General features: G+C 37.0%; 1 protein-coding gene across 1 annotated transcript in view; it reads left to right on the forward strand.

Annotated features, from left to right (window-relative positions):
• skia (v-ski avian sarcoma viral oncogene homolog a) overlaps positions 1-14,703 on the forward strand; it is an 81,543-nt gene extending 66,840 nt beyond the window's left edge. Inside the window, exons 2-7 of the mRNA XM_051116768.1 lie at positions 4,548-4,667; positions 5,788-5,903; positions 6,547-6,824; positions 8,462-8,790; positions 9,063-9,293; positions 10,784-14,703. Of these exons, the coding sequence (XP_050972725.1) occupies positions 4,548-4,667; positions 5,788-5,903; positions 6,547-6,824; positions 8,462-8,790; positions 9,063-9,293; positions 10,784-10,978 (1,269 nt within the window). The 3' untranslated portion in view covers positions 10,979-14,703. The remainder of the gene's footprint in view (positions 1-4,547; positions 4,668-5,787; positions 5,904-6,546; positions 6,825-8,461; positions 8,791-9,062; positions 9,294-10,783) is intronic.
• Positions 14,704-15,420: the final 717 nt, after the last annotated feature.

A 15,420-nucleotide genomic window follows, 5' to 3' on the forward strand; every position in this document is an offset into this window, starting at 1 on the left:
TTATAATTTATTATTATTCATCTTTAGACAGCATGAATTAAAATATTAATATTAATCTCAATATATTTTAAATAATTTTTTTAAAGTATAAATTTGAATAATTATATTTAAAATTAAAAATATTTAATCAATTATTTAAAATTATAAATAAAAATTAATTTGTACTCATTTTTAGACAGCGTAAAAATATATTATAATATTTTAAAATAATTTTAATATTTTAAAAATATTTTTTACATCATATTTTTCTTAGGCTTCACTGTGTCTAAAATGATTATGATAATAGAATTATTAACATTAATTGATGTTATTTTTATTAAACTTGCTAGTATAATTATTATACATTTTTGTATAATATATTACTAGATATGTTAATACTAATATTATTATTATATTAATGACTTAAAATTAATTTTTAATTCTATTATTTTATTACTAATTTTAGACACAAGCCTATGAAAATATTAACATCAATAATAATATTTTTCTTAGTCTTAAATATTTATAAAAAAATAAACTAATTATTAATTGATTTGAATATTTTGAATATTTTAAATATAAATATTATAACAATTAATATTAATACAAAAAAAAATCTTAGGCCTTACATTGGTAAAATCACTTTCATTTTTATTGGCTTATTGCTGTATATAGGCATTAACACAAAGAGACCATAGAAAGATGTTAACGTTGTCAGTGTCACATGGGGACGTTTCTGTCAGTCATGTTTGTTTGTAACGCAATTGCTTGTTTAGGAGGGAAATCCTGCAATCTGTGTCACAGGAAACGCAGGACTAGACTGGGAGGGGTGGCGTTATGAGGACGACGAGACAGGAGAGGCGATTCAGCAGCTCCATTAGCTTGTTTAGTAGGTTAATTGTGTGTAATGTGGCAAGAAGCGAACGTTCGTGTGGGTGTTCAGCCCTTCGAAACACATTTCCTCTGTCATCCCTCAAGCAAGCAACAAAAAACCTTCTAGCAAAAAACCTTTCTTCTATTCTCACACCAACGTGCGAGGCAGCATGTGTGTGTTTGTGTGTGTGTGTGTGGCACCCCGCCCTTCCTCAGACACCTGCAGTTTTAAACCGCTTTGCAGAAACTTGTCCATCCTGTGTACTCCTGTTTTTAGTGTGAGTGTCTCATTTAGTCCATTTAAAGACATCTATGCACTATCTTCCAAGGCCAAAATTAGCATGATGAAAACAAGGTGTGAGATTCCTCAGAAAGACAAAGGGAGATTGTGTATTAGTGCATTTTTCATAGCTGAGCTCACATCGAAGTATGTCTCTCGCATGCTGCTGCGTCCTGCTTCTTATCAAAAGGTGTGACTTCCTGTCTGCATGTCTCACAGTGCTTGGATGTCTGTCTACATACAACACACACACACTAAGATGCTGCATGGCATGGTGGCATTTTCGTACCCGTAAGCATATTGTTTGATGTGAGAAAGGAAGCTGGGGACGGGTTTAAAAGGGGGGCATTGAAACTGGGCCCCTTTGCTGGCCATCAGATAAAAGAGAGAAAGAGGAAGCGATGACTGTGAAAACGACAGACTGATAGACAGAGACTCTCATATACAAAGTAGAAGATAGAAATAGAAGCAATATTTAAAGAGCTCTCGCTTTCTGTAGCCCGGTCTTAAGTGCAGTCCGTCTTCAGTGGTTGTCAGATAGTGGTCTGACATTAAATCCGAATCTTGGCGTCTTTATGTAGTCATATATTTATCGGAGCGATGTGAGCCCACAGGCTGTCTAGTCAGTGTCGGTGTTTTGGTATGGGCTGATGTTTTTTAGAGGGACCTCAAAGGGTCCAACTGGAAGACCCCAGACTAAGGAGAGCAAAAAACAGCTACAAGGATGTTATTTATAGGTCATTTCCTCTCTCCTGCAGTGTGGCCTGACTATGGTCATCTGACTGTCTGCAGTTAGCATGCTCTTATATGGATGTTTACTGGAGTCTAGAATACTGACAGTGCTTTGGTTACAATTATATAATGTTGTGATGCTTCAGTTGACTTTTCTGTCCATTCACTTTCATGTAAAATAATTCAATTTAGTTTTTTTTTTTTCACTATACAGTAAACATTATATATGTGTGTGCATGTGTGTGTAATTTTGATATATATATATATGTATGTGTAAATATGTATATATAATTGTTATATTATTTATAAAACAAATTATATATATATATATATATATATATATATATATATATATATTATAATAAATATATATAAACACTATTTTTTTATTTTTGTGTGTGTATATAAAAAAGATAAGTTATAGTTAGTCTGAAAAAGTTATATTTTTAGAGTTTTATATATAGTTCAATGTAATAATTAAATTGTAATTTATGTATTTTTTATATTAATATATATCTTGGAGCACGAGGTTAAATATTAATATTATTCTCATTATTAATTGTATTATCTAGTTATTAATTTGAATATTTTTCTTAGGCTTTATACAGTGTCTGAAATTATTACTAAAATAGAATTATTAATTTTATAATTGATGTTATTTCTGTTAAACTCATTATTTGAATGTTAAAATCCTTTATTTTGAATAATATATTGTTTGAATAGTTCAGTTGTTTGGTTTAAATGTCAACACTAAAATTATTATTCATGTTAATTAAAATTAATTTGTAATTATACTATTTTATTACTAATTTTAGACACTGTTTAAAGTCTAAGAAAATATTAATATTAACATCAATATTCATATATTTCTTAAGCTTCACAATGTAAAATAAAAAGAGACTAGTATATTATTCATTGATTGTAATATTTTGATATATTTAATATTATATATTATATTTAATATATAATATTGTATAATATATTTAATATATATGATAATATTTTTATATATACAATTCAATATCAGTTACAATTTATATTATTTATTTATTTATATGTGTGTGTGTGTGTGTGTGTGTGTGTGTGTGTGCACCTGGTATTTATCATGTTATGGGGACCAAATGTCCCCACAAGGATAGTAATACCAGTAAATTTTGACCTTGTGGGGACATTTGTGAGGTCCCCATGAGGAAACAGGCTTATAAATGATGCACAATGAGTTTTTTTGAGAAAGTAAGTCTCCTGTGAGGGCTAGGTTTAGGTGTAGGGTAGGTGTAGGGTGATAGAAAATACAGTTTGTACAGTATAAAAACCATTACGCCTATGGAATGTCCCCATAAAACATGTAAACACAACATGTGTGTGTGTGTGTGTGTATATAAAAAGCACCATATGTAAGTGATGCCAAGAATGCCAAATCCTCCAGTCTTCTCAAACCCAGATTAGGAAAGATCTCCCAGATTTGGTGCCATTATGTCAGAGGTCTAATCCACGAATAAACACAGGCACGTGGCAAGTGACTGTTTTCGGGGTCATATAATCATGCTCCGCTGCTGGAAATTCACCACGCCCAAGCAGACCGGCCTGCAGAATGAGGTCATACGTGATGCAATCCTTCATGTATGCAAACAGCACCGGCCCATCAGCATTTTCTTGTGCATGAATGACCCCCTTTTCACTCTGAAAGTAATCGACTCCCTCGCTGCGTTTATTCAAAAACAAAACACTCTGCATCTCTGACTGGACAGAGAAAGAGACTTTAAGCATGAAGCTCTCTCAGCGTATGATTGGCTAACTGTGTCAAACCTTCCAGACACTGTGCAACCCAGTTGGCAGCATCTTACCCAGAAGCCCCTGCTGCCGGGCCAGTTAGGGCACTAGGCCGGGACGCTGCAGTTTGTCAGTTGGGTTTCTCTCACATTCCCACGAGAAGCCCTGCTCGAAAATAGCTCCCACAAAGTCCACCAGACAAAGTTGGCGCAGATTTACAGCCGGAGGCTGATACCGCTTGTCCAGTCGCCGTGCATTATTTTAGCGTTTAAACGTCTGCGGTTTGTGTTAATAAGCGAGAAATGTGTGGGCGGCGCACACCACAGGTTTTCTGGAGTAAATGAGAGTGTAGAAAAGGAAGGTCAGTGTATTTTAGGGATTATACTGCAGTCAGTGTGGAATCTTGCAGGAGTGAGGTCATTGCACAACCATTAGTGACAGAACTGAGCAAATACTGCCTCGACGTATTGTATATTTGCGCTCGCGTGTTCACGTGGCAGCATGAAAGCAGATGGTTCTGTCAACCTATTAAGCATCTGAACAATACATCCGACCTTTTCCTTCCGGCATACACACACGCAGTCTCGCATAGTGTCAACAGTCGTACTAAATTTAACGTTCGCAGTTTTACGCTCCCTTTGCACCTGTCTCCTGCAGTTCACAGCTCTGTCTGAAGTGATAGACACCCTCTAGCACGGCTCCCGTTTAATTTGACCGACTGCTTGCATCGATCCTGCTATTACCGTACTGTAGGGCCGTAGGGCGTCTGAACGCCTGACTAGACGGTGCGATGTGCGGCGAACCGAATGCATGAAATGTTACAAATCAGAGCGATGATGTCTTCATTTTGCTTCATATTGAGCAACACTCATCGTTTCTCTCTCTTTTTGGCTTTCTTTTCTTCCCTCTCTAGGCGTCTGATCCCATTCCTGCCAAGAAGTCCAAACACGATGACTTTCCAGCACAGTCGCCCTCAGGAGACAAAGACAAGCAGCCTGATTGGCTACGATCCCTCTCTGCATCAGCCAATAAGGTTACAAAGCTTTTTTTTTCTTTGTTGGTGGATACATGTTGTATGAGCGTATAGAGTTTGGATAAATATATATTCATCTATGTATTAATATTATACGAGTCTGTTTTCGAAACTTGGCCGTTCCTAAGGAGATTTTTGGAGCCAAGGAACTGTTTTCTTGCCACAGAGAATCAGATTCTTCTGAAACAAGATCTCGACCCAAAATAACTGATGATGTTCTTTTGAAAAAATCAATTCTCCTAAAATGAAGAGAGCCTGCAAATAGGCCTGCACAGTTCTCTGATTTCAAGCAGACACAGTGACCTCAGTGTACTTGTACTGCTGGTCATTCTTCAAGCTTGTTTTATCCGTCTCACTCACTTTCTCTGTTATGTTCAAGAGACTGTCACTAGTGCTGGCCGATATACCGGTTTAAACGGTTGAATTACGCACACAGTATGAATTTTTAAAATACAACTAATTCTTTAACCAGCCAAATAAACCAACTATAAACAGCCGTTAACAGGAGCCAGAGATGATGAAGACGAATGCAAAGAGGAGAAAATAATGTAGCAGGCAGAGCAAGATCACTGTTAACGATGCGCAAAATTTCGGAAGAAAATCCTAAATACGGAATTGGGGGTTTATATGAATGTATTTTTAGGGAAACTGACTGTCTTCAGAAAAGTTTAGATGTCTTTTTTCATCTTACCTCCATATATTGCATATTAACATAGTTTTTTAAAAGCAGAGCTGCTTTGTTTACAGCAGTAAACAAGAAACTCCCTTAAAAATCATTTAAAGCTGTCACTCCTCTTACTTCATCCCAGTCTCACAAAGTTCCATTATAATCAACAAAGCTCTCTACACTGCACAATGAATCTCTTATTTACACTCTCACTACACTTAGTTTATGAAAAGATTTGAGATATGTCTGTGATACATTACTCAACGTGGGGAAGAACCGTGATAAACCGTGAAACCACCAGAATCCTTAAAAAAAATATATTAATAATAAAAAAGCTTTTTATACTCTCTGTGCAGATGGTCTCTGTTCTCTGTGTTCATGTTAGAATGCAACTGTGAAAAACTTACATGTAGCACAACAGACATCTTTTAACATTTCTCTGTCTTACTGCAGGGGCTCAATTGCATCCAGCCCAGACAGAGACCGTCTGCCTTTAGGCCATGGTCTCCAAACATCTCTGTTGGTGATAAGGAAGGAGGCGGCAGACCTGCTAGCATGTTACGTGACAGGTAAACAATAAAAATACATATTATATGGCACGCTAAAATACTTTGACTCTGATTGGTCAATACTCACATTATATTAGCACCATATATAGTTTATGTATAATTTAAATGATGTTCATTTTCTGATAATAAACCAACTTAATCTACATCACCATTATTTCATTGTGCAACCATCATGTTATGAAAGATAACCTTAAGAAAGGGTGTGCATACGTTCATTTGTGTGAAACCAACATTCTTAGTCACGCTTGTGGTTTTTCTGAAGTAAATCAGCATAAGGTTTGCATCTTCTGTACAGAGGAACATGATGCAAGCCTGTTGGCCATTGTCTGTTTAGATATATGTGGTTTAACTTTGCCATCATAACTAGAGAGGGTTTGGGTGAGTCACTGCGCTGAGCCCAGATCGTTTTTTGTGAAACCGCTCACAACAGTCGTTGTTCTCTCCCCACCCTCCGTTTGTGGGTTGCAGAGATACATTTTTCCTGTCAACCTGTCATTTGGTTTGGATTATTCATTACTGAATCACCCGTACTCTTTAAGATGGTGTTAGGTAATGCCTATGCACACATATAAGCAGCCTAGTGAAATGTTATTAAAAGTTTGCGTACGTGGTCTGCTCACTCATTCCGAATCCTCTTCTGCAGCTTCTACAACTACAAGAGCCTGGAGAGCGCCGTGGCCCCCAATGTAGCTCTGACACCCCTCCAGAAAGGAGGGCAAGCCTCTCCTACCGCCCCAAGCAGCTCACACCCCCATGGGGCGGAAAGCGAAGGTGCCAGCCGAGGGAGAAAGAGAAGGCTGACGGGTGAGGCCCACCCCAGCCCACAGCCCTGCCCATCGGCCACTGCCAGCAAACCCCTGCCGCCCTCGCAGGAGGAGCGAGACTCAGATGTGGAGGTGGAAGTGGAAAGCCGTGAGGAATGTGAGTACATGACTCACCTTTGCACTGTCACTCCACCTCATTAAAGGAAAGCTCCAGACAGCAGATAATTAATTTAGACCTTCATACATTATATTGTTGTGATAGCTTGATCAAAGGTGACAGTTGATAGTTCAGCAAGCACGCATTGAATGAATCAAAAGTGATTTCTACATGCCTGTTTCAAATGAAGCACAACTATTTTTGAGAAGAAATGCTTCTTGAGCACCATATCAGGTTTCTGAAGGATCACGTGACACTGAAGACTGAAGCAATGGTTAATGAAAATTTAGCTTTACCATCACAGGAATAAATTACACATTAAAAGTGAATTTAAACTGTTTTTATATAAATAACAGTACAACATTTATACAAATACATGCAATACAAATTGAGGTCAAAAGTTTTTATCCCCCTTTCAAATCTGCAAAATGTTATTTTACCAAAAAACAAAAGCGAGATTGTTCAAAATGCATTGTTTTAGTTTATTTAGTACTGACCTGAACAAGATATTTCACATAAAAGATGTTTACATATAGTCCACAAGAGAAAATAACAGTTGAAATTATAAACATGACATATGTTCAAAAGTTTACATTAGTGTTCTTACCTGAATGATCCACAGTTGTGTTGTTTTGTTTTTTTGTTTAGTGATAGCTGTTCATGAGTCCCTTGTTTGTCCTGAACAGTTAAACTGCCCACTGTTCTTCATAAAAATCCTTCAGGTCACACAAATTCTTTGGTTTTCAAGCATTTTTGTGTATTTGGACCCTTTCCAACAGTGACTGTATAATTTTGAGATTCATCTTTTCACACTGAGGACAACTGAGGGACTCATATGCAACTTTTACAGAAGGTTCAAACACTCACTGATGTTCCAGAAGGAAACACGATGCATTAAGAGCCGGGGGGTGAAAACTTTTGAACAGAATGGAGACGTGTACATTTTTCTTCTTCTGTCTAAATATAATATTTTTTTTCCATTCAGTACTGCCTTTCAAAGGCTACAAAAAATAGTTACATGTTTCCCAGAGAACAAAATAAGTTAAATTTACTCTGATTTCCAAATTCAAAAGGTTTTTACCCCCCGGCTCTTAATGCATGTTTTTTCCTTCTGGAGCATCAGTGAGCGTTTGAGCATTTGAGTGTTTGAACCTCAGTGTGAAAAGATGGATCTCAGTCATTGTTGGAAAGGGTTCAAATACAGCGGCAAATCAAAATTATGTTCTTTAAAATAAATGAAGGAAAGCTATATTCCTTTAACATATTTGAAGAGCAATTTGGGATAATTTTTTTTCTTGTTTTAGAGCGTTTTAACTGCTCCCCTCGCTGTGTTGTGAAACAAAAGTGCTCGTTTAAATACATTTGGATTTTATTCACACTTCATTTGCACACAGTTCATTTTCAGTCAACCTTGAGCGCTCTGGAGAGAGGTGGATTAGAAGGTAACAGCTCTTGTGTGAATGCGGCAGAAAATCAATGAGGCTTCTTTCGTTCCTCATCCTTTACGGCTCATTTTAAAACACATCTTGTGTGTTTGACAGGTGCTTGAAAAAAAACGGCTGACATACGAACCAGTAAAGCCCACGTAGTCTGATCCATCACCTAATTATGTCTCTTCTCTATCTTGTTTTTTTCAGTCACCTCATCGCTTTCCTCACTCTCCTCCCCATCTTTTACATCCTCGAGCTCTGCAAAGGACTTGAGCTCTCCCTCCGGCCCCGGAGCCCCTTTACCAGCAGTTCTGACGCCAGCCAGTGGGCCCCCTGAAGGCCCCCCGGTGTCTGGAGTGGAGGGACACGCCATGACGAACCTGGAGTCGGAGCTGGAGACACTGAGGCAGGCACTGGACAACGGCCTGGACTCAAAAGAGTCAAAGGAAAAGTTTTTACATGAGATAGTGAAGATGAGGGTAAAACAGGAGGAGAAGCTGGGATCAGCCTTACAAGCTAAACGGAGCCTCCAACAGGTAAACAAAGAAGAACAGCAAGACTGATTCATGATTCATGTTAGAAAATCATTCATAAATCTATTCTTACGTAAACTGAACCATTGAATTTAATACAACAAATTATGTAAGAATGGATTGACACAACAGCACACTGGAGGTTTCATTTCATCTTTGAGTTCAATCAAGTTTTACTAAATAAATATATATATATATATATATATATATATATATATATATATATAAAAATAAAAAACAGAGTAATCATCAGTTTCTTCCCACGTCTTCCACAGGAGCTTGAGTTTCTCCGTGTTGCTAAGAAGGAGAAGCTCCGTGAGGCAACTGAGGCAAAGAGGAACCTGCGCAAGGAAATTGAGCGTCTCCGTGCCGAAAGTGAGAGGAAAATGAGAGAGGCCAACGAGTCACGTATACGGCTGAAGAGAGAGCTGGAACAGGCTAGACAGCTACGAGTGTGTGACAAAGGCTGTGAAGCTGGCCGACTGCGAGCCAAGTACTCTGCACAGGTTAGTTCAATCACATTCACACACACACAGTGTTACCAAGATAAGCATTTAAAGATCTGGGCTAATAACCGAAAGGTTGTGGGTTCAAAGGTGTGATTCACAAACTATTATGCCTTTGAGCAAGACAGTAAACCGCAGATTGTTCCCAGAGTGACTGTCCCTTGAGCTATAAATGTACTAGAAGTGGCTCAGGACAAACAAGTGTCTATTTAATGAGCAGTAATCTAAAGTATGCTTAGATTGATGTAACATGACACTCCACCCACACACACTTTCAAATGAACTCTCAGACTGGGTGTGGCCTTGCAAGTCTGATGAGATACGTTTCATTTCTCAGAAGGAAACAGGGTAACTTCCTGTCAGAGTTGTGTGTTTCAGACTAAACAAGGGAGAGACATCACTGAGATGTTTGCCTGGCACTGTTTGTGTATTTGAATGTCAGTGTTTAACCTACACCACAAGCTACTAGCAGAACTTTGCTACGCTGATAAATCTAAAACTATCAATATACATACAGTTGAGGTCAGAAGTTCACATACACCTTGCGGAATCTGCAAAATGTCAATTATTTCACCAAAATAAAAAGGATGATAGAAAAAATGCTATTTGTTATTTAGTACTGACCTGAATAAGATCTTTCACATAAAGGACGTTTACATCGTCCACGAGAGAAAATAATAGTTGAATTTATAAAAATGACCCTGTTCAAAAGTTTACATACATTTGATTTTTATTACTGTGTTGAGTTTCACACTGAAGACAACTGAGGGACTCATATGCAACTATTACAGAAGGTTAAAACGCTCACTTATGCTCCAGACGGAAACACAATGCATTAAGAGACGGGGTGAGATCTTTTGGAATTTAAAGATCTGGGTAAATTTAACTTTTGTCTTCTGGAAAACATGTAAGAATCTTCTGTAGCTTCTGAAGGGCAGTACTGAATGAAAAAAAAAATATTTAGGCAAAATAAGAAAAATATACACACCTTCATTCTGTTCAAAAGTTTTCACCCCCGGCTCTTAATGCATAGTTGTTGTGTTTTTTTTTTTTTGTTGTTGTTGTTTTTTCTTCTAGAGCATCATTGACCGTTTTAACCTTTTGTAATAGTTTAACTGTACAGGGCACACAAGGGACTCGTGAACAACTCTCACTAAACAAAAAAAAACAAAAAAAACAGCTGTGGATCATTCAGGTAGCAGCACAGTATTAAGTATCAAGGGTATGTAAACTTTTGAACAGGGTAATTTTTATAAATTCAACTATTATTTCCTCTTGTGGACTATATGTAAACGTCTTTTATGTAAAAATGTCTTTTTCAGGTCAGTACTAAATAAAAAATAACATGTATTTTGTATAATCCCTGTTATTTTGGTAAAATAATTAACATTTTGCCGATTCTGCAAGGTGTATGTAAACTTTTGAAGTCAACTTTATAGCATCTTGTCAAATGTGGCCACTTTATTCATCTGTATTTGGTATATTTTCAGATCGAAGACTTGCAAGTAAAGTTGCAGCACGCCGAGGCAGACCGAGAGCAGCTGAGAGCCGATCTGATGCAAGAGCGGGAGGCAAGGGAGCACCTGGAGAGAGTGGTCAAGGAGCTACAGGAACAGCTGTGGCCCAAAAGCCCCAACAAGAACGGCACAGACGCAACACCCCCACCCGCCAAAGACTCCATCTAATCCTCAATCTCTTGACTCCACCCAATCCACATCAACACCGCCCTGATTGACAGCACCAACCGCCCAATCATGTCAACTAGCATGCGGGGTGAGCCCCGCCCACCTGCCTCTTAGCCAGCGCAAACCCGGAGGTATCCTGAACGGTTTTTGATGACAAAAAGTTTAGCACTGAAATGCACCTCGCCTAAAACCAGATGTAAAAAAAAAAAAAAAAAAAAGGAAGAAAAAAATGCAAACGTCTATTCAGAAAGGAAGAAGCCAATAGCACAAAAGCTAACTGTGCCTGAAACTGAATACATTTTGAAATGAAGACTTTTCTATGACAAACAAATTGGTGATAATGACGAAAAATTTTACACAGCAATTTTTAAGCACGCTGTCCGCCCCGAGAGACAAGGACTCATCATCATCCCATCAGAAATTCCTGTTTCCTTTCATTTCCTCAGTCGTTTCGAGGAAGTACGATGAAAATCACTTTGTAATAAGCTATTTAAGAGACTTGCTAGTGAGCGTGTATGAGATGAAAACTTATCAGAGCCTCAAATTTGGCCCTTTTTATGTGTACATACTGGTTAAAAGAAGCCATGGAGACAAATGGTTACACACACTTGTATCTTCAACAATGGTAAAGAGATACTGGTCAGGAGAGCGTTGAAGGGCTTTGGAGAGCTAGAGGTGGAGAAGTTCAGCCCTGTTGAAAGGGAGAGATATTCGTATTCAAGTAAGTGTTACGATCAAGCCAGAGCACTTTCTTTTCACAAGCTGTCGTGTGATACGCCACGAGGGTCAAAACCTGTCGGCGGATCTTAAGATCGTGGTCAGTGTGGAATCGGAGGTTTGCGGCTCCCGGTCTCCGCGAGGGTTTGGGTTTGCTTCTCGTCACACACGCGTACAGCTTCTCCGTGGGCTGAGGTGCTGACAACTGGCCCGGCTCACGAACGTGGGCGGCCATTTTTGGGAATAAACTAAAAGCATAAAAAAAAAACACACACACACACACGGCTTCTAGGGCAGGAGGTGTCATGTGATCAAGAACCACAAATTGTTCTTTTTAAGTAAATTATAATATGTAAATAAGAAAATGTTTCTTTTTCGCTTTGTTTTTTACTTTTCAATAATGAATCGCACTTTGTCATTACAAAATACTGTCTAAATGCATTACGCTCCCACACTCTCCCACACATTTATCTCAGAGAGTTTTTAGTATTCCTAAGTATAAAATTGAAATAAACCTTTTGTTAATTATATGCAGTTCTAATAAATGCAATGTAATCATGTGTTTAAGACAAACTATTGTAAATAAAAGCGCAAGAATAAAAAAAAAAAGTTCTACATGCTTGCTTGCTGAAAAGCGGACGGCGCACGGCCGTTCCCTCAATCTGACTTTAATTCAACATTTATCATAGTTATCGATATATGATTATAATCGTTGCTAAAGTGTTATTGTTACTGTCCTGGATTCCTACAGGTTTCAAACGGTTCCGAATCAAATTTAAAACCGTTCCGAACGAATAGGACACACAAATTGTCATGCATTGGTAAAAGGGAGTCTAAATATCAATGCAGGTGCTCCTCTCGGCTGTGAGCAAGAGCGTATTACTGTGTACAAAGCGACGAGGATGGATGAACGAGCAGACAAAAGAAAGTCTAGATGGTTTAATAAATGCATCTTTAAATGCTCACACACTTAGCTGAGATAGATTTTGTTGAAAATACATATATTTTATAAGTGATTTATATACATTGGGTACAATGCAATCAGAATGTATGTTACGTTTTGGCTCTTTTGTTGTTGTTGTTGTTGTTGTTATAACGGATGTTTTTTCAGACTGTGTGAATATTTTATTGCTTATGTTCCTTCTTTCAATAGCAAGCTTATGTAATTTCTTTCATATGCATGGAATTTAAAAGAAAAGATAAAGTCTGCCATTCATATATTCATTACTGGGCATTAAAACTGTATATGTACGTTGTGTTTTTTTTTTTTTTTTTTTTTTTTTTTTTTTATTGTGTTATGCAATATAAAGCAATTTTAATCTTGTTTCTAACCACAAAGGAAAACAAAACCCTCTTAACAATAAATTTCAGCTCTTAAACGCAACATTAACGGCATTACTCTTGGGCTAAATACAAACCGTATGTGCATATGCAATGCTGGAGACCCTCAAGTGCCTGTCTTTGGGGCCTTGGGGTTCCAGAAGAGGAACAATTATCGAGCCCGTTTCCACAGTGGCCGACGGCGGTCGGATGGGTGACAACGGGACGTCCCATTTGCACTGAGCCTCTTCGGCTCGCCCCATTTTGCCAGAATGAACTTGACTATCATTGCTTAAGAGCAAGCCGCAGCTTATTTGATAGGTTTTAATGCCAGTTTGTCAGTATTCCTTTGATGTTTTGTTTTTTTTTTCTTCTTCGAAAATCGATGAATAATTAAATACAAGAAAAATGCATAGCAGAATTTAATGCTCCAATTGCCACTGGTAAAGAAGAAGTTAAATCTTATACTAAGACAGCTTTTAAATGTACGTCGGAATGAATAAACTCTTTTCTTTCTCTGTTTTTAAGGAATAAAAAATATATTTAAGAGGTTACTTTTGCTATAGATGTAAAAAGAGCCTTTGAAGCGATATGATACGCCCCGTCCTGTGCATCGCAGGCCACGGCGGAGATACAAAACGGGGGTCTAAAGGAAGCTCGGTGTCTTAACGGTAGCAAGAGGCTGTGCGTTTTTACAGACCAAAAAAAAAAAACAAAAATTACAAAAAAACTTTCCGATGAGGTTTTGTAGTTGTTTTTACACGCAAATTGATATGTGTAGTTTACTTTGTTCGCACGGTTTTCTATGAAAAAGGGAGAAATTGATCACAAAGGCTCCTTTGCTCCCAGTATGATACTAAAAATGTGGATTTTTTTCTAAAAGAGCCATTTTTTGCTAACGAAAAAAAAAAAGATCTGAAATACAGCAATAACGACATAACATCACTGATAATAAACGAGCAGGATTAGCCAGTCTGATGATGAAAGTACAAATTCACCATTGTATATAGCTGTTTTCTTTTCATTTTACAAAAATTGTATCATAAATGTATATTGTGTTTCTTTCTCTTTTTTTTCAGAATGAGAAAACAAACCTTACATAATAGTTGTTATATTTTATGTTGTGTTTTTAAAAACAAAAAGAAAGAAAATTATTATTTCAACGGTTGTATTCCCAATGCAAGCATATTCAGTCCTTTATTCTGCTTTTTTCCCTTTTTTTGTGCTACGAAGAATAGTAATGTTCAGTAAAATCGTTATGGTAAATGCCTTTTCTTTTTCTGTTATCACTGTTTTGTTACGTTCAACTGAATATCAAATGCATCAGTTCTGGTTGAATCAGACATTCAGATTCTTCTTATTTTAACAATCTGTTCTCCTTTTTTTTCATGCCGATGTATCTTAGCCCTTCACTGCTGCTATAACAATATACTATAAACTTTGCAACTCTTGAAATTATTTTTATGTAAGAGATTAATGTATGCTTTCTTCTTCTACTGATGCCGCTTATACTCTTGGATCTGGCCAATTTCTCCCTCTTAGACGCCCCTTTTTCCCTCACATGGACTATAATGTAAGATAGAGAGCTCTATGAGATTAGAGTTGAAAGTAGTTCGGCTTATATACTGCAGTGTCAGGATGTACAGTGTATAGACCCATAATCAAAAATAAAGTTGTTTGTCCAGAAATCTTTTGTTCTGGTTGTTATTTCTGTCTCGGTGGAACGGCGTCTTTATTTCTTTTCCTTTGAAATGACTAACCTTTTCACTTGGAAGTGTCTCTAGACATGCCTTAATTTGATATTATGAATTCAGGAGAAATATTCAATGTTTTGATCCTTCAGAGAAAATTTGTTTACCTGTTCCCATTTTTTTCTGTACTTTGTTGCTCCTGCTTAACAGGTGAAATTGAGATCTAAGGTAACGCTCTTGTCATTGACTGTAATAGTTGCTCACGTGAGCCAGTGAATCAGATCTATGAATCTTGCAGATTAATAATTCAGGAAGTGCCTTTGTAGTACCTTAAGATGAGCTACTACAGGTGAATAGAGGAAAATTCCTTTCCTTTTATCTAAATCAAACACTGTCATATACTGTGGGGGAAAAAAATCACAAAACATTTTTTTTTGTTTCCATACTTGCCATAGTCAAATGCTCCAAATATTTTCCAAATGTTTAATATGATGAAATTATTTTGAATTAAAATATCTGTTTTAAGAAAAAGTCTTTTTTTTTTTTTTTTAAAGAAAAATATTTTGATTAAACTAAAATAATTTATGGTCAGACACAACAACAGCAGACACAAACAAATGATATTTAAAATGGTATTTTCTTGAAAAACATACTCCAATAATACTTAATTTACAACTTTTCATTGTGCAATAATAAGGTTTTTTTAAGTAAATA

This window comes from Labeo rohita, chromosome 8 (assembly GCF_022985175.1).
Source record: "Labeo rohita strain BAU-BD-2019 chromosome 8, IGBB_LRoh.1.0, whole genome shotgun sequence".
In the NCBI taxonomy this organism is placed as follows: Eukaryota; Metazoa; Chordata; class Actinopteri; order Cypriniformes; family Cyprinidae; genus Labeo; species Labeo rohita.